The 19,577-nt window shown below is 47.0% G+C and overlaps 1 protein-coding gene and 1 long non-coding RNA gene across 6 annotated transcripts in view; one reads left to right on the top strand and one right to left on the bottom strand.

Moving 5' to 3' along the window:
• ACACB (acetyl-CoA carboxylase beta) overlaps positions 1-19,577 on the bottom strand; it is a 94,697-nt gene that overhangs the window by 71,455 nt on the left and 3,665 nt on the right. For 2 of the 5 annotated variants that reach the window (XR_004316645.1, XM_032471622.1), the window contains exon 1: positions 11,407-12,053. The exons of 1 other annotated variant lie outside the window; for it this stretch is intronic. Coding sequence is in view for 2 of the 4 variants with exons in the window: in XM_032471622.1 (XP_032327513.1) it covers positions 11,407-12,053 (647 nt within the window). In the remaining 2 variants the exon portion in view is untranslated. Of the gene's footprint in view, positions 1-5,316; positions 5,590-11,406; positions 12,054-19,577 lie in introns of those variants that run through there. 2 more of the 5 variants (XM_032471624.1, XM_032471623.1) reach the window with 2 other exon arrangements.
• Positions 3,495-12,881, top strand: LOC116660945. Its single transcript, XR_004316648.1, has 3 exons — positions 3,495-3,504; positions 8,653-8,656; positions 12,795-12,881. It is a non-coding gene; the product is annotated as an uncharacterized LOC116660945 (long non-coding RNA).

The following is a 19,577-nucleotide window of genomic DNA, read 5'->3' as shown; positions in this document are numbered from 1 at the left end:
GTCGCCGTCTTGATTTCAAAACTGGTGTCACAGCCCCGCCACCTGCTGGGTCGCAAACCCGTCACAACAAAGTAGGTGGGTGAACACATAATGCTGCTGGTGTGACTCTGCTTCAGGGTCAGTCTCCAGGCTAATGGTTATTTTTATCCATTTCTGGCAAAGTTGGAGGCCAATCAACATTGGCTCTGGAGGGCTGACCTTTGGCTGGTATTCGTTTCAAGGCCAGTGTGGAGACTGACCTATTCCATGGTGACTTTGGAAATGGCTTTCAGGTGCAGTCAACTACGCAACAGGGCTGTCAGCCAAACGCCAAACACTGCCAGCTGCCCAGGCACAAGACCAGGCAGAATTGCACTGGGAAGGAAGGAATAAACATCCTCAACTGTCACCATAGACTGGGCACAGGTGGATCTTTGCTGAATCCCCAAAGCCTTATGCGGGTGAGGTCCTCATCTGAGGCTCCCGATGAAGAAACTGAGGTTCAGAGAGGCCCACTGACCTCAAGTCATACAGCTGGCAGTGGCAGAGCTGGGCTTCCAATCCAACTCTCTCTGACCCCTAGAATCTAATTCTGAGGCAGAAAGCTATCTGAGACAAATGAAAGTAAGTATGGTCTGGACTTTAAAAAACAAGCACTTACAGTTGAGAGACAATATATGTAACCCAGGTTCTCAACTGGGTGCAATTTTGCTCCCTTGGGGACACATAACAATGTCTGTGGGTATTTTTGGTTGTCACAAGGTGGAATGTGCTACTGGCATCCAGTGGGTAAAAGCCAGGGATGCCACTCAACATCCTGCAAAGCACAGGACAGTCCCACCACAAAGAATAACAGAGCCCCAAATATCAACAGTGCCACAAGTGAGAAACCCTAATAGACCAGAACCATCCTCCCAGACTTTGAATCTGGAATCTACTATATGACCTGTGTAATCTTGGGGAATTTGCTTCAATACGCTGTACCTTGGTTCCCTCATAGGATGCAAATATTAATATTAATAGGATCTGTCTCCTAGAGCACGTGTCCAGGGTTTAGCACTGGGCGTGGCCTGCAGCAGAGAGCTTGAGTTGAGGTGCCTAGTGCTAGGGCCCTGGCATTAACCAGCTCTTAAGTTCCTCACCCTCCCTTTTCTTTTGTAAAATAGGGATGGTAACTGCTTTAAGCTGATGCCCTGATGGAAGTAAAGACCTTATTATGATCACGCAGCAAGTAAACAAGAAAGGGCATTGCACAATGCAGTAAAGGCTGGTCAATCTGAATTCATCTTTGGGCTCCCAGGTAAGTGGACCCTTGGAAATTTCCCACGCTGCCCACGCCCTCAGCGCCTCCTGGGACGGCCACTTTGGCTGGGCCAGGGGTCGGCAAACTGGGGCCCAAGGACCAAATCCAGTCTGCCACCTGCTTTCGCCCCTGCCACAAACTAATAAAGGTTGGTACATTTTTGAATGGTTGAAAATGGATTGTACTTTGTGACACGTGAAAAGTACATGAAATTCAAATTTCAGAGTCAGTTAAGTGGGACTGGAATACAGTCAAGCCCATTTGATTACACATCGTCTAAAGGGGCTGTGCGGGAAAAGGCAGAGCTGAGTAGCTGTGACGGAAGTTATGAGGTGGGAAGCCCCATAAAAGACTGGCAGGATCCCCAGGCAGGACCACTACTATCCTGCCAGCACCACCTGGTTCCCTGGTCCAGAGGCTCTATCTCACTTTTGCCTCTGAAATGGCTTACGTCTAGGAAAAGAGGGACTTACCCCTAAAATTCTATTGGTTCCCTGAGCTCACTCCTGATTGGTTATTTCCTTCACTCCTGATTGGTCTATTTCCCTAACTTCTGATTGGTCCATTTCCCTCATTCCTGATTGGTTATTTCTCTCCCTCCTGACTGGTCCATTTCTACAAAGCTTGTTCCTAATTAGTCAACTTTTGTTATACCTTATTTGCATATGATGTTGCAAAGTGTAAACTGGCAGCCTATAAAAGCCTGTGTAAACCTACAGACGGGGTCCAGAGCTTGGAGTGTTAACTCCTCTGGGCCCGCTGGTGTAATAAACCTGAGTTCTCCAACTCTCCAAGTGCTGCTTGGTCTCTTGCCTGGATCCAGGTTGCTGTCACAACTGAGCTGTAACACTGAGCTGTAACACATTTTTTCTGCAACAGTTATATGGTCACAACACCTAAAATATTTACTATCTGGCCCTTTATGAAAAGTGCCAACTTCGGTTTACAGCACCAACTGTATAGTCTGTCATATGAGCTTTAAAAAATACTAATGCCCGGACTACTAATTAATCAGCATCCCTACGGATGGAGAGATTGTGTTTGTGTGTGTGTGTGTGTGTAGGGGGGAAGTGCCCAGGCATCTACATTTTTCGAACCCCACCCCACCCCAGGAAATTGTAATGGGCACGCAGGAGTGAGACCCACCCAGAGATCAACAACGGGCAGCTGGCCTTGGTCCTGAGCTGGACTCTTCGGCAGTGACATCATAACAGGGCTGTGTCAGGCTCACTGAAGACCAGATTCTTCTGCCTCTGTGTCTCAACTTCATTTCCTCCCGTTCAATTCAAAGTCTCTTCCGAGAAGGCCTTCTCCAACCACTCAGACCCACGTTCATTTCTTTGGTCCTTGACCTCTGGCCTTGTCTGCAGACGCAGGATGCTGGCCAGCATTTGGGACTTTGCCTTCCTATTAGTTTTGGCTCCTAAGTAGATGGCCCAGGCCTTCAGGACGGGAACTCAAATGCCCCTTGACTACATAAGCCTCCTTGGCAACAGAATTCTGTTGTCACTGTTACTGGTTGTGCAAACATTTGTTCTGACTTGGGACAGCACTCAAGGCCAGTGCCCCTCAAGTGCTGGGCATAAGAACCCTGGAAATGCCAGTTAGGGTCAGCCCCATTGACAGATGAGAAAACCGAGGTTCAAAGGGTTGATGGCATTTGCTCAAGGTTACACAGCTCAGTGGCAGAGGGAGGCCATCTATCTCCATCTTTTGGCAACGTTAAGGTAAGAGAGGAACCATGCAGTGACCCCAATAAAGCATCTTCATATTATTATAAATACGCTGATTACATGGCTTGAACTTGGCAGAACGATTCCAATTTCTTGCAAGTTTATTCTCTTGTATTAAAAGTGGTTTGTGAAAGTGATTCTTTTAAAGTGTACCATTAAATGTGATTCAAGAGTTTATAGGTTACACTATGTGTGTTAATAGTTTCATAGATCAGGGAAAAATGTATACTTTGTAGACCAGGTGGCCAGCTTTGGGTACTCTACAATTGAGTGTTTTGGCCTGACCAGTTAAATTAGGGCTCCAAATGTGGAAGAAATGTGACTTCCACGCTCCACAAAAAAACTTAGTGCACAAGAAAGACCATGATCCAAGTCTGGGACCTTTGCTCTCTGCAGTCCCTTTACTCAGACAAGCTCTGAGCACTCCAAGGAGGGTATCCCCCAAAGGCCTTGTTAGTTTCCTCTGTGGAAGGACCGAAAAACTGGAGGGTCAGCCTCTCTCCTGGCAGGCTGGTCATCTATCTGTGATACATCTCTTGCCCTCTCTGAACCCCACATCCAAGAAACTAAACAACCATTGAGGCTCTTCTGGCTCTAAGAGTCTTCACTTCCCCGGCAAGCTCACCAGCCACAGTAACCAGTTACCAGTCGAGTCCTGTAGTCTTCTGACTAGTCCAACATTAGGCAGGGTCTTTTATTTTGAAAGAGTCTATTTGAGCCGTAATGCAGTAGAACCTGACTGTCCATGGAGAGCCCTTTGGGCAACCATAGGCTTTCAGAGCATGAATCCCAGTTATGCTCTCACCAACAAGGACAGCCTCAGTTTCCTCATCTGTACAGTGGGGATGACAGCACCCACTTAGTGTCCCCTGGTGGTGTTGCAAACCTCACATGAGCTCACATCTACAAAGCAGCCTGGCATCCTGAAAGCACCCCATAAATGGTAGCAGCTAATTACTGCTGCTCCCCTCCATGCCCCGTGGGCCCTGAATTTGAATTACTAAGAAAACACCTTCTCCAACTGGATCAAGAGTTCCTAGAAGGCAGAGGTCATGTTTCCCAAACATTTTTGTGTCCCTTCCTGCTTCCTGCTTCCAGATGCAGGCGGCGTTCAGGGAATGTTTGTGGACTAGATAGATACATCCTGGGAAAAGAACAAAGAACAGAGACAGCAACTTAGCTACGAGACTGTTCCTCGCTGTGTCTGACAGGAGTCCAAATACCCACTATTTATAGGAGATTGTTTATACATTTTAAAGTGTATCCATTTAAAGGAACACTATGGACCCCTAAAAAGCATGCTGCAGAACAAATGTTGGCAAATGTTTTCCATAAAGGACCAGATAGTACATCCTTTAGGTCTTACAGCCCAGACAGTTTCTAGCCCACGGCTAAACTCTGCCCCTGAAGGACAAAAGCGGCCCTAGATGATACATAACGTGGCTGTGTTCCAGAAAAACTGTATTTGCAGACACTGAAATTTGAATTTCATGTAATTTTCACATCTCACCAATTTTTTTCAACCATGAAAAAGTTAAAAACTATTCTTTGCTCCCAGCCCACACAAAAACTGGCTGTGATTTGAGTTAATAAATTAAAACATAACTGTACCCTCCCCAAAAGACTTCAAAAACAGCAACTGTTAATAAAAACCATGGCAGGGGAGGGGCATGGGTGATTTTGTTCTTCCTTTTTGCTTATCTATAATTTTCCGAATTTTCAACAACATAGTTAGCATCACTTTGGTAATTTTTTTTTTTTAAATGTAATACAATGAAGACAAGAAATGAAATCAAGCAGGTGGTGCTAAGAAGCGCTCAGGCATAAAATGCTTACACTAACCTGCTCAGAAAATAATCTTAAATGTGTGCCTGTTCAGGGGCACGTGGATTCACCCCCATCACTAGGCTTTAAAAAGACCTGCCATCGGCAATCATCACCTTTGTCAAGGATAAAGGGAGGAAGAGAGGGAAAGCGTGCCCCGCCCCCCCCCCGCCCCAAACCGTCAACCTGGAGGCATCTGTGCCCTCCGGAGCGCCCTCCTCCAATCAACATCACTGCCAAGTCCGGCCTCCACTTTAACGGCCAAGATCAGCCAGTGTTTGCAAGGCAGGCTCCATCTCCCCAGCGGCCAAAGTGAAGCCTGCATTTCTTAGGGTGGGGGCGGGGAAGTGGGGGGGGGGTGATCAGAGGACACGCAGCTAGTCTTTACTGGGGGGCGGGGGCGGGGGTGGGGTGGGTGGGAGAGACTGCATAAGTTTACAAAAGATAACAGGTCATTAAAGTTGAAGCCTTACTTACTTTACTTTGCGATCAGGGAAACAGACTTTGCACTTGGCAGGACTCATAATGACTGTCCCACCGCCCACCAGGCTGCTGCTGGAATGCAGGGCATGCACCCCCTACCCCTTGAAGCAGATCCCGATCCCAGGGCCCAACCAGGTCGCGACAGGGAGGCGGGGGCACGGTCCTCGAGGGCCTTGGGCCGGGTGGCGCGGCAGCCTGCAGGAACCCCACTCGGCGCCGGGCTTTCTCCATCCCGAAATGCGTCCTGCGCGCAAGTGTCCGCGGCAGGCGCGCCCTCCAGGCCCCGCCCCTACCAAGCGCACCCCGCCTCCCGGGAAGGCCCCGCCCCAAGTCCCCAGACAAAGCCGGACCCCGCCGTCTCCTACAGCGGGCTCCAAGCCCCCCAACCGCCCCCCACACCGGACCCGCCCATCGCGGAGCCACCGCTGACCTTGGGCGCCAGGAGAGTGATGCCCGAGACTCCAAAAAGACCTCTTGGCTCCCCAGCTCCCCTGCCTGAAGTAGAATAATTCTAGGATGGCATCCCCCTACAAACTGACAGCTAGGAAAAACTCGCGAGCAATTCATGTGCTTGAATACATACGCCATAGGGAAGTGGTGGAAAATATGGGTTATTTAAAATGTGAGTCAGATGTCACCACGGTGCCTGGTAAATGCCCCCCGCAGTCAAGTCAACTTTTGGCCTCCAAGTTCCTGTTTTTGCTTATTCTTTTACCTCTGCTTCCAAGGACTTGTTTGCTCCATGACCCCCCGGCTCTGTCCCCTCCAGTGAGTTTCTAGCACCTGAGTTGGAACCTCCTGGGTCCCCTGCTAAAGTGCCTCCAAGACAGGAAGGACCCAGCTGCTCTGTGACCCTTAGTAAGCTGCCTTCTGGTAAGACATTTACTGGCTGTTTGGTGCCTTTGTCTCATGTAGTCGTCTCAGAAATCTTACTGTTTTTATTTCCATAATACAGACAGGGAAAATGACACCGAGATATATATTACCCTGGGTGCCAGAGCTGGCGATGTGAACCTGGGCAAACTGATTTCAGTGAGAATGAATGAATGAATGCTTCTCCAAGTAGTTGTAAGAAATAAAAAAGATCTGGAACACTGCCTAGAAAACATTGCAAGAATAGTCAACGTAGCTTATGTTGATCGCAAACCGGAAAAAAAAAGCAATAAAATAATTGTTTACACATGAATTCTCTTCTAAAGGAACAGCCGAGAGGGTAGGTGACATCCCCAAGGTCACCCAGCTAAACGGCTCCCTGATACATTGTCCCATCCCTAACTGTTCCCACTAATGGAAAGAACAGGTAAGGAGGAAGGGGGAGGTGCTTTTCCTGGGACCCAGGTTAGCAGCAGCATCAACACTTTCTGATCTGTATCTGCTGAGGGTCTGAGTTCTAATTGCTTCGGGGCTGATGGTTATCTTGCTGGGAGGCCTCGGATGGACCCCTGAACCTCTCTGGGTTTCAGCTTTCTATCTAGAAAGTGAGATGACTGGTTCACTTTTTCCTCCCAATATTTTCTATAATCTTTTACTATTAAACATCGTTCAAACTTCTTATACCAATGACATTTACAACAGAAAGTTAGAAAACGCAGAAGAAGTTTTCAATGATTCAGAATCATACCACATGAAGACCAGGATTGTTAACTATTTGGAGACACAGCTCACAGTCTCTCCAGCCACACACACACACACACACACACATTTATTAAGAACGAGCATTTTTGTGCTTACTGTGCACCAAGGAATGTTCTACACATTCCCACAACCCCTTATCAGAAATTCCCAGGGCCCAAAATATTTCAGAGTTTGGGAATTTTTTTTTTCAGGAAGGTCAAGCTTGAAGTTACATATGATGGTGTTAATATCTCACCAGCAGAAGGCAGAAATATTCACACCCAATGGGACAAACGAAGCCTATAAAAACCTTTGCACCAACTCAAGGCAGATTTTGCTAATGTGAGTTCACCACCAGTGTATCAGCTTACGTTTCATAACTTTAAATTTCAGGACTGCAGATGTGAGATCCTGAACTTGTCCCATTCTACTCATTCCATACATGCACACCCCGGGGTAGAACTATTAGGGCAACAAGCTATAAAGACATGGCTTTGGACCTGGTAACTTATCCTGGTCCATCGTGTTCTAACTACTACGCTGCTTGTTAAACAAGTGGGATTGCCCTGTAACCTTCATTTCACAGAAATGAGCGACTTATTTTGCCACACTATGTAACGTTCTCAACAGCTCCATTCCAAAGTGTTGCATGGGAATTCCAATCTTCGGGGGCTGTTTCCAAGTCCAAGGTCAAGTTCCAAAACCTGGCCTGAGATGAACTCAAAAGAAAAGAGACAGGAGGCGAGCCCTGAATAGATGGCACACTCATTGGATCTATAATCGCAGCCAGCCCTTGTCAGGTGGGAAAATGGAAGAGAAGGGTGAGATTGCATAACTATATTAAATGCAGAAGAAATGTCTGAAATTGGAGTTTAACACTCAGAATTATTCTACAAAGTCACAAGATTAATGCAAAAAGGACTTTATGAAAACAAAAATTTTACTGCTGCTAAAGAGGGACAACAAAATGCCTAATCATCTGTTCATTCATCCATCCATCCATCCATCCACATCCATTCATCCATCCATTCATTCATTCATATACTCACCATCTATCCATCCATCCATCCACCCATCCATCCACCTATCCATTCATCCATCCATCCATCCATCCACCCCACCACCACCCATCCATCCATCCATCCATTCATATCCATTCATTCATCCCCAGACTCGTTCATCAAGTGTCTTACATGCCACAGAAATTCAGAATTCTGTCTTTGGCAAGTTTGGGTTGTTTCATTGATGCATTTGGCGAGTATCTCTTCCGAGTCTACCGTGAACCCACACTAGGCTAGGCAGTAAGGAAAAACGAAGACCCCATAAATATGGCCCTGTTTTCATGGAGCTTGGGGTCCAATGCAGTAGACAGGTAACAACCAAGTAAATAAATACAGAAATTAAAGACCTAATCAAGGAACGATTAAGTTTCATAACACATCAGAGTGTTCAATCAAGAAACGGGGGGAACCCAGGGAATACTTTAAGGGTGGGCCTTGAGTCCCTGAAGATACTTCCACGTGGGATTCTCATGCCAGTCCATCAGAAACAACAGACACATCAGAGACCTCTGATGCCAGGACTCAACTGGGGCTGGAAGTGTTCCTCACAGAAATGCCAGTATCTGAGGAGGAACCAGTAGAACTACCTGAGTTGCCCCTTGTGCTAAAATTCAAAATTCTCAACTCTGAAAAGCAGATGTATTGGGGTCAAAAGAACTGTGTGCCCAGTGAGCTTTATGACCAGGGTCACACCTCAGGAGTCTGGTCCAGCCTCTTCATGCTGCAGATGAGGAACTGGAGGCTCAGAGAGAGAAAGGGGCCTACCCAAGGTCACACAGCACTGCAGTCCTGTGCCCCATCACCCCACAATGCACCTTCATCTCTACCTTTGGTGCCTCAGGTTTATGAAAAAAAAATGAGATCCCTCTGCACCTCCCCTAGTCCTTTGCTGGGACAAGGCGAGATAAATAATTTTGCCTACAATGCTAACCTTAATGCAATGAAGATACAAGAGCAGAAAATTCATTTAATATTTTGGCTCACAGCCACGCAAAGAGAAGCCCCTAGTTAAGTATCTTTTACCTTTGTAAATTTGCCAGTCCAGAAAAGCTGGGGTTTTTTTTTTAAAGCATAACCAGCAAAGATCCTTCAAAATGGTGGTGGAAGACAGTGAGAAGGAAGTTGAGAGTCTTGTCCCCCCCTCCACATTTTAATCTACCATTTATTAAGTGCATTATTCTCTCCCTAAGTACCCTAATCTTCACAACTTTCTAGGAATCCAAGACTCAGGAGAGAATAATAATATAATTATTAATTATTCTGGCAAGCCTACTTGCTTGATTAAGTTCTTAATTACCACCAGTAAAAGTAATTCACACGGTTGTTTCCTTATTCATTAGGACTGGATCTGTGCTGTCCAAGACAATAACCACCAGCCCTAAGAGGCAATTTAAATTTAACTTAATTAAGACTTAAATTTAAAATTCATTCTCCAGCTACACTAGCCACATTTCAAGTGCTCAAGAGTCACATGTGATGAGTGGCTGCCGTATTGAACAACACAGTTCTAGAACATTCCATTCTGGAACATTCCAACATGGTAGAAAGTTCTGTTGGACTGCTGACAGTTACCTCTTCCAAGAGCTCTTCCTTGACCTGACCACATCTTTCTAAAATAGATCCCCATAGGTATTCCCTCTCTTGCACCCTGTTTCCTTCCTGGCACTGAACACACTCAGGGACTGTCTTATTGGTTTACCTGTTTGTACATTTCCAGCCTCCCTGCTAGGACCATCCGTCTTGTGATAAATGTATCTCACCATCCCTCCTACTTAGATGTCACTAAGCAACTCCCCTCCCATTGGACATCCAGTCTGACATAATTTCTGATGTTCGTCCATTTGGGTGAATGGGTTTAATAAACTGTTTTCCCCTAATCCCTGCTGGAATGGCCACATTGAGGCAAAGAATGGGGTTTGGAGGGAAGAGAAGGTTGGAGATTTTTAGAAAGAGCTCACTGTGCTACAGTGGAATCTGAGTCCTGCCATCCGACAGACCTGGCCTTGGAGCTTGGCTCTGCCACTTCCTGACTGTGTGATCTTGGAAAAGGTATTTTGCCCCTTTGAGCCTCAATTTTCTCATCTGTAAAACGGGGATCCACCACCAGCCTTGTACCATGGTTATAAGGGATAAATGGGTAATTTATATAAACTGTATGTAAGCGAGGGTAGGAGAAACTCTGGGTAAATCTGAGTGCTGGGTGAAGTGGGTGCTGGTGGGAAAGGAGCTGGGGAGAAATCTACTGCTTATTAAGCACCTACTGTGTACCAAACTCTGCATACTTTACAAACATTCTCCCACTCAATCCCTTCAAAATTTTACAGATGAGGGACTGAGGCTGGGAGAGGTGACAAGCCATGTCCAAGGTCACGCGGTGAGGGGTGAACTCAGCTCTGAAGTCTGACTTTTACAGTAAACCCTAAGCCTTCTGTTCCTTTGCTCCTTCCAGAAACTCCAAATAGTCTTCCCCTAAAGATGGTTAGTAGAGGGGGAGTATCTGCACTTTCTCTTTTCTCTATCTCCAGCTTCCAGCAACCAGGGTTAAAAGAAGCTCGTGGGGACACGAGGCCTACAGAAGAGCCCATCTCCTCGTCCAGGTTTCCCCCATTTTCGCAGAGAGCGTGCAAGAGGTGCTTAAAAGAATAGCCAGCGAGATCCCGCCCCCAGGGAGGAAAAACAGGCAGGAGGCAGGAAGGAACACTGGGACAGAGCCGAGGTTCTTTCTGCCGGGCGAAATTATGCTTGGTGGCTCTTTTCTGCTTTCTGCTCTCCCATATTTCCCAAGTCTTCTACCTGGAACTGTGATACATTTGTCATTTGGGACAGCAGGTGGCAGGTGGCAAAGCCTGATAACAACAACAACAACAAAAATGAAACCACTGGCTGCACTCCTGGGACAGTCCCACCTGTGATGGACCTGTAGGTATTTGCCTCCAAAAACCACATTGATGGGTGTGGTTACAGTATTTGAATTTCCACTTTTAAGGCATCCCTGAGGGAAGGTGTGTTTTATGGTTGTTAGTTACCTATTGGATGAGCGAACAAATAAATGAATGTCACATCAGGAGGCAGGGAAACTGTCCCTCCTTTTGGGCTACCAGCATCCCTTTGGCTCTTGGCAGCCTAAGCTCATTCTGCTTAAATTATAACTGGTAGTCACACACAAGGTCATCTTCCCCAACCTGACCGTGATCTTCTAGGAAGCCAGTTTCCTAGTACAGGGCCCTGTGCATGCAATAGATGCTCAATAAATGACTTTGATAGGAAGGAGGGTAGGCTTATGTCTTCTGCTTTTCACATAGCTACCTTCAAAGCATTGGCATCAGCTGATGGCATGGCTGAGCGGGGAAGGGTGCGGACCCCACCCTAACTCTATGCCTCCTGGTTATGAGGACAGAGGTTACATTACCTTATAGTGGGGACGGGGGTCTCAGTCTCGCCCGTGATCAGAGCAGCCTCCAGGGACAGGGTCCCCAGGCTGGGCCGGCTGCCCCTACGGGAAGACTCTCGGAACAAGCCAGTGCCAGAGTCCTCATCGGAGGAGTTGTCATCAAAAGAGCCCAGGATGAAGTTGGTCATCAGCTGCCTTTTGATGTGCGCCTGCTTCTTGTCTTCTTTGGAGAGGATTTTGGCTCGCTGGCCCTGGGGTTTGGCTGGTGAGGACAAGTCATTGGTATTCGGGGCTTCCACATCTTTGGTACCAGTCCCATTGGCTTGGTGTGCCGGGGAGGTGTCACAGGAGAAAAGGGGGTCTCCTTGGGGATTCTGCTGTGGGGGTGGCTGAGAGTTTCCTGGCCAAGAGGCATCTTTGGGACCTTTGCTGGAGGCTGGCTCAGTCTGGACAGGGGTCTTTGGCAAAGAGCTACTGTTGTCATTTTCCTGTCGTGGCTCCTGGGAGCTATTTGAGGATGGAAGAGGTTCCTGATTTGGGGTGAACCTCACTTTCGATTTATTCTTGATGACTTGCTTGGAGTCCGTCATTTTCCCCCAGATTTTTAACCAGGAGAAGGTCAGGCAGGAGAAAATCAGACAAGATAGAAAAAGAAGTAGGATCATTCACAGAAAATCTATAAGGAGAGCAAGAGAGACGTTTTAGAATCCACATAATCAAGTTAGTACTCTCTTGAAGGAGCTGGTGGGGAGAGCCAGTTGGGGTTCTGTGCACTGGGCTGAGAGAGCCGGAGGGGAGAAGCACGGGGTGGGGAGTGGAAAAGGGCTTCTCCTCCTGGCTCTGCCCATGATGTGCTCTGTGGTCTGGGGCATGTTTCTTAACCCCTCTGGATCTCAGTTTCTCATCTCTAATTTAGATATAGTAACACATGCTCATCATAAATCATAAATGTGCATGTGAGAAAGAACTAAAGAGATTATGTATGTTAAAGGATTCTGTTATAGCATCATTATTTATAGTATCCAAAAAGTGGAAACAGGGAATGGGGGGTATAGCTCAGTGGTAGAGCACCTGCTTGGCACACACAAGGTCCTGAGTTCAATCCCCAGTGCCTCCGTTAAGGGGGGAAAAAAGTGGAAACAATCCAAATGCCCAGTATCTGATGGAAGGATAAACAAGATGTGGTCTGTCCATACAATGAAATATTATTCAGCCAAAAAAAGGAAGGATTCCCCTGACACTTGCTACAACATGGAGGAATTTGAAAACATTATGCTAAGTGAAAGAAGCCAGTCACAAAAGACCACATAGTGTATGAGTCCATGGAGATAATATGCCCAGATTAAGCAAACTCACAGAGATAGGAAGATTGGTGGTTGCCTAGGGCTAGTGGGATGGGGGTGAAGGCTAAAGGGTGCAAGGTTTCTGTTTGGAGTGACGAAAATGTTCCAAAACTGATTGTGGTGATGGCTGTACAACTCTGTGAATATACTAAAAAAACACTGAATTGTGTGCTTTACATGAGCGAGTTGTATGGTATACGAATTATATCTCAATAAAGCTGTTATCTTAAAAAAAAAAAAGACTTCATTATATTCCAATTTGTAGTTAAAAGGGATCATTGCTTCTGTCATCACCACTACCATCACCACCAGCATCGTTGTATTACTCTCATAATCATCATCAAGTTCTTGGAAAGAGGACTGGCACCTTGTCTTATTTCCTTCATGGCACTAGTACACCTGGATGCAGGGACGCTTACCAGAAAGTGCAGCAAGGCCAAGGAGAGTCTGCTCTGTTCCAGGGTCTAGAACAGTGCCCGGTACAGAGTGAGGACTTAACAATAGGGGAAAAATATTACTTTATTGAATAAATGAATCCAGATATTTCTAATTATCTAATTATTTCTAAGTCTGATTTTGACCCATAACTCTTCCCACACTAACGCTGCCCTATTAATGAGTAGATCATTGTTACTTGCGGGAAATATTATTTAAAAAGCAAACAAAAACATGATCTGAACATGTTGAAACTTCTGACCCAATTTTGCCACACTTACATGGTCGAGGCATTAAAAAAGCAGGACCACAAAACTCAAGTGTATCAATTTAGTATCTAAAAAGCATTTTCGTTTTAGATTTCAACACGGTGCTCTTAAGGGAAGTGAAAAAAATTCTCAAGATTTCCCAGAACTACGTGATCCAAGTGCTTCTTGCACAGTTTGGGCAACAGAATTGGCTGAAATATCAGGAATACTTTCTAGGAAAAACACAGGCCTGTTCACTGGTCTTCCCTGGGTGACTCCGAGACCCTTGGAAAAATGGACCAACTGTCATTCAGTTCTGACTCCTTGTGCCCAGCCTGGGGCATGGTACCTCGTACGTGCTCAAGAAGTGTTTATTGAATGAATGCTAAATCCACGCACAACCAGTGAGCATCAGCGATGGCTTGAGATGGGCTGGAATTCTGATTTTCAGCTCTCATTTTCTCAAGCTGCATTCAGGAACGCTGGGGAATGTCTCTATGGCAGGGTTCTGAAGTAGAGTGCCAGTGGAAGATCTTATACAAATGTGGCCAATGTTAGGGACATGTTAATTTTTTAAAATTAAAGTATAGTTGATATACAATGTTGTGTTAGTGGTGTACAGCATAGTGATTCAGTTATACATATATATTTTTCTCATATTCTTTTTTAAATTGTAGGTTATTATAATATATTGAATGTAGTTCCCTGTGCTATATACAGTGGGACCTTATTGTTTATCTATTTTATATATAGAAGTTAGTATCTGCTAATACCAAACTCCTAATTTATCCCTCCCTATCCCCGTTTCCTCTTTGGTAACTGTAAGTTTGTTTTCTGTCTATGTGTCTCTGTTTTGTAAATAAGTTCATTTGTATCATGTTTAAGATTCCACATATAAGTGACATCATGTGATATTTGTCTGTCTGACTTATTTCACTTAGTATGATAACCTCTAGGTCCATCCACGGTGCTACAAATGGCATGATTTCATTCTTTTTATGGCTGAGTAGAATTCCACTGTATATATGTACCAAATCTTCTTTATCCAATTACCTGTCAATGGACACTTTGGTTGCTTCCATATCTTGGCTATTGTAAATAGAGCTGCTATGAACACTGGGGTGCATGTATATTTTCAAATTAGAGTTTTCTCTTGATGTATGCCCGGGAGTAGGATTGCTGGATCATATGGTAACTCTATTTTTAGTTTTTTAAGGTATCTCCATACTGTTTTCCATAGTGGCTGCACCAAACTGCATTCCCACCGACAGTGTAGGAGGGTTCCCTTTTCTCCTCACCTCTCCAGCACTTACTGTTTATAGACTTTTTAATGATGGCTATTCTGACTAGTGTGAGGTGATATCTCATATAGTTTTGATTTGCATTTCTCTAATAGGTGGCGATGTTGAGCATCTTTTCATGTGTTTAGGCACACTTTAAATGCACACACTGGAAACTGAGAGATGTAAGAAATAATAAATGCATTACATTGAAACACTTAGCCTCCCCCTACCCCAAAAAGAAAAATGCTTGAGTTATTGCTAAGAAAATAAAAGGGCAAAAATATGCTATAGGGGTTCAGGCTTTAGGAACCCTAAGAATGCATTATTTACATTGATTTCCATTGGAAAACCAAACCTGCTCAGAAAACCCTGGCTGGATGGATGAATGGATGACTGCTGGGATTGTGGTTAGAAGGACAGACAGGTGGTGCCTGGAGAGGGGTTGAGTGCATGGGTAGATGGTCAAGACAGCAAGACACATGCATGGTGAGCAATTGCAGGGTGATAGGACAGGTTGCCAAGCTCTAAACTGGAAGCACTAATGAATGGAAAGACCAGCAGTTCTCCCCGGTTTGGGCCCCTCTCTCAGTCCAAAAGTCCTTTAAGATCTGCTGTTATTCAGACAGGGACCAGTGGATCTAACACCCCCAACACCCCCCGCAGAGGTTACCTGCACGAAAAACCTAACAGTCTTTCCCTTTTGTTGGCAGAGTGATGTCAAGGGACCCAAAAGCCACCACATCAGAACTCTTCTCAAGTAAGTACAACTGGGGACCTGTTTTGAGAAAAACCCCGAAGAAACTCTCTGAGCCTCGTTTCTTCATCTGTAAAATGGGGATACCAATCGTCGCCCCATTTACCTGCCTCTCAGTGGCCCTTCAAATAACCTATGTAACATGTACAGTGCCTTCAGCCTCCAGTCCTCAGAACAACAAGGCAGATGCTACAATCCCTATTGCCTTTCTCTCAGTCCCATTTTATAGTTCGGTAAACTGTGGCTCAGAGAAGCTGGGTACCCAGACATTGCTCAAACCCTGGCCCAACACTCACACTTTTCCCACTGCCTCACCTCCGAAACTGGATATAAATGAATTCTGTAAAGCAGAGGGTGTTCCAACGAGAACATGGATCTGATCGTAAAACCAGACACCAGAGAGAATAAAAAATAAAATAATAAAAATAAAAAACAAAAACAACAAAATAAACAAAACTAAAACCAGAACCTGGCAGTCTACCTGGAGGGCAGAGGGGCAGAGCCACATGTAACTAACTATGCTGGCCGTGCACAGTGGACCAGAAAGAGCGCGGCGCATGTGATTCGATTCCACGGGCAGGAAAGGCCAGAGGGGTCCCTCTGAAGAACTGTTGCGGACATGCCATGCCGGCTGTTGCCTTTCGCTGGAACGACCCAGCTGACCCGAAAACCACCGAGCAAGGGCCAAAGCTATTTTTATTTCTTGCAAACCCAACTCAAGCAACAGCTGCTTGATTCCACTGCAGTCCTGGACCTGGCTGTAACAAATGCAGGAAACTGCTCCTTTCCAGCAAGGGCTGGCTGGTGGCCAGGTAAGGGCTGGACAGGACGGGGGGCCATGAGTTTGTCTTCTACCCCCCACCTCCCAACCGAAAAATCCATGCCTGGCCAGGCTTCTGAGGGTCAGAGCGGGGACAGGATGTCAGTGTAAAACCAGCAATCTGGTTCCTCCCTCGGATTCTTCCTCCCACTAAGCTGAACACCCCAGCGCTCGCTGCCACCTACCATCACTGCGGACACGGCCACCAGCTCCATTCTCCTGCGGGTCTGACAGGCTCCCACAGGGTGACTAAGGGAACTGGGCCCATGCAGTGTCACCTTTCAGCAGGCGGCTGGTGTCGTGCATCAGGACATGGGGGAGGAGTCTGGACCAGTTGGTGGTGGACATGAGTGAGTTTTCCCCACAAGTCAGGCATGCAGCACGCCCTTATCTGTCATCTGTAAATACAGGCCATGTGCCAAGGTCCCAGCTCCTCCCCCTCCCTCAACTTCAAGCACAGGTTCTTAAGAGGCTGTCTGTGCTTTCCAGGGCTCTCTAGCCCACAGGGCCCCCTCCCTCCGGCTTGCCACAGTCCTGTACTTAGGCCTATTTTGCTGCTCGGTGCAATCGACCACCCCCAGGCCCAACCCTGAGCCTCTAGAGTTTTAAACATTCCTGGAATCACCGTAGCCTCCTGTTCCTATGTGTTTATCTGCCAGACACTTGCAAGGAGGGGAGCGGAAGTCTCAGCAGAACCTGAGTTTGGCCAACGCGGGCTTGATCACAAGGAAAGCCAAAGCATCGGGAGGAAGAGTGGGTAATCAAGGATCCTCCTGCTGGCCGGCGGAGGGCACAACATCCTTTTGCAAATTCGGAGGCCATTAAAGTGATAGAGCAAGCCACGTGAGGCTGCCAGGGCAGCGAGAGCCGGGGGTGGATACTTCAACCTGCACTCTGGCTTGCGGGGCTAGACTGTCACAGGTCACAGTGTTTCCCCAAAAGCCGCTTAGACTCCAACCTGCAGCCTAAGAGGGGGACTCTCAGCAAGCCCAGTGTTCTTGTTTGGTAGATGAGCAGAGGCCAGAGGTCACATGTGAAATTAACAACACGGCCATGCCTAGCACCAAGGTCCCCGGCTCCAGGCCAGTGTGGTAAGATATTCACGGTAAGATTCTTGGGCACCTTGTTGGGTGCCCTGGAAACTGATCTGGGTTCTCATCTCAGCTCTGCCACCTACAAGCAGGGTGAGCTTTGGGCAAGGGAGCCTCAGTGTCCTCACCTGCAAAATAGGGTAAGGTTGTAGTTTCAAGACAGAGTCGTTGAGAGTTCAAAGTGGTCACCCACATGGGGCGCTGAGCACAGGGCCAGTCAGGGTTCATCTTAGCGATTGCCCTTAGTGACCCGAACTGACAGCCTCGGGCAGGATGAGTGACCGCTCCGAGACTGCCACCCCCAGAGTCTCGTCTTGCACAAATCGCGTCCCCTCTCTGAACCCCATGAGTTTCCTCATCTAGAAAAAGAAAGAAAATCCTCAGGCTCAACCCCATCATAGGATTACTGGGAGGATCAACTGAGATCTGCTTAGTCACTCAACACCGACCTGCCCCTTTGGTGGTGTGCCGAAATGGAAAGAATGTGGCAGGGGACTGTATGTGTGGTTTCCGCTGCCAGGATTCTCCCCCACAAGTAGACAGAAAGGGACTGACACTGGGTAGGGGGCACTAGTCCACCACTGGTCAGGTGTCTTGGGAGCTCCCTAAAGATCAGCCAGCCTGGATGGGACAGGCAGATCCCCACATCAGGGACAGTCCCTGGACTCACTTCAGCTCTTCAGCCCCACAGGGCAGGTGCTTTCCCAAAGGGGAGGAATCTTCTGGGGCTTCTGCAGCCTGGGTCTGGCTGAATTAACTTCTCATCTGTTCCCTGATCCAATGGGGACAGTCCTGAGACCTGTGTGTATGTGTGTGTGTGTGTGTGTGACTTTAAAATAAAAATTTTTTTTAATAGAGGTACTAGGGATTGAACCCAGTATGCTAAGCATGCACTCTACCACTGAACTATACCTGCTCCCTGAGTGTGACTTCTTATGTTATTCAGAAAGGGTATTTTTAATGCCAACACAGGAGTTAAAAAATGGAAGAAAGGAATGGACTCGAAAAAATAAAACCAATAAATGAATTTAGGGGAAAAAAAAAGGAAGAAAGGAAATGTTAAGGAGAGGAGGGTCATAAAGAAGAGCAAGTTATCCCTAATTAATCATGGGGAGTGCTTCCTGTCACTAGCGTTCTTCAGTCCCTGCAGTCCTCTGCAGTAGGTACCATTTATTCCTCTCCTTTTGTAGGTGAGGAAACAGGCTCCATCTCTCCCCAGGTTCACACCTTTAGGACCCAGGTGGCCTCACTTCAGAGCCCTTGCTCTTAATCCTTAAACTCTCTTATTCTTGGTGCAGAATTTCCCTCCATAAGCCCTGAGACACGTTCTAAATCAGCCAAGACCTAAGAAGTGACTGGCAGGAGGTATGGCTTGGTTCCTTAGACCTGTGGGCTTGTTTTTAAATCTCTGTGTCCACTCCCCTAAAGAACTAAAATGCAACCAAGATATAAATAACAAAACTACTTCTCTAGCCTTGGGGTTCTTCTCCTGGGAAAAGTTTTGGGGGAGACAGGTGAGCTCTGCTCGGGGTGGGGGGGAGCCTTTCATATCAGGATCTAGCCAAAAGAATTCCTGAATCAGGAAACGCCACACCTGGAAGGCAGTTCAGAGAGAACTCCGTCCAGGGATGGAGATGGACGGGGGGAGAGCTAAAAGGAGACATCTGCTCTGGACCTTTGAAGGCTGAATAGGAGTTCACTAGGTTGCCAAGGGGGGACCCCCTACGGGTCTGTCTGATTCTCTGTGATGCATCCGTTCCCTTCACATCATTTATTACCTGCTGACCCGATGCCATATTTTCACCGATATACTCATTCATCTGCCCCTGTGAGATATAAGCTTCCTGAGGACAAGCACTAGCTCGTCTCACTCTCTGCTCCCCAGTGCAGTGCCTCATCCACAGAAGGGTCAGTAAATACCTGTTGGAGGCATGGATGCCCACACCTGGCTCAGGTGTGTCTGAGCACCCAGCCCTCCTGCCTCCTAAGAGGGTGCCCTGCTGAGTATCAAGGGTGTGAATGTCAAGGTGAGGTACTGGACAACCACCTGGATGGGCTCCCTGCTCCCCCTGCCTGTGATGTAAGGGACCACGGGAGACAGAACACCCGGAACGCCCGGCTCGGGCTCCGTGCCCTCATGGCCCCCTGGACTCGCCCTCCTGGCACTCATTGCCATGTGCAGTAACATGTGAGGTCACCATGTCACTGGGCACCT

The sequence above is a fragment of the Camelus ferus genome, chromosome 32, assembly GCF_009834535.1.
Source record: "Camelus ferus isolate YT-003-E chromosome 32, BCGSAC_Cfer_1.0, whole genome shotgun sequence".
Classification (NCBI taxonomy): domain Eukaryota; kingdom Metazoa; phylum Chordata; class Mammalia; order Artiodactyla; family Camelidae; genus Camelus; species Camelus ferus.
The sequence above is the reverse complement of the archived record's forward strand: the minus strand, read 5'-3'. Positions and strand labels throughout refer to the sequence as shown.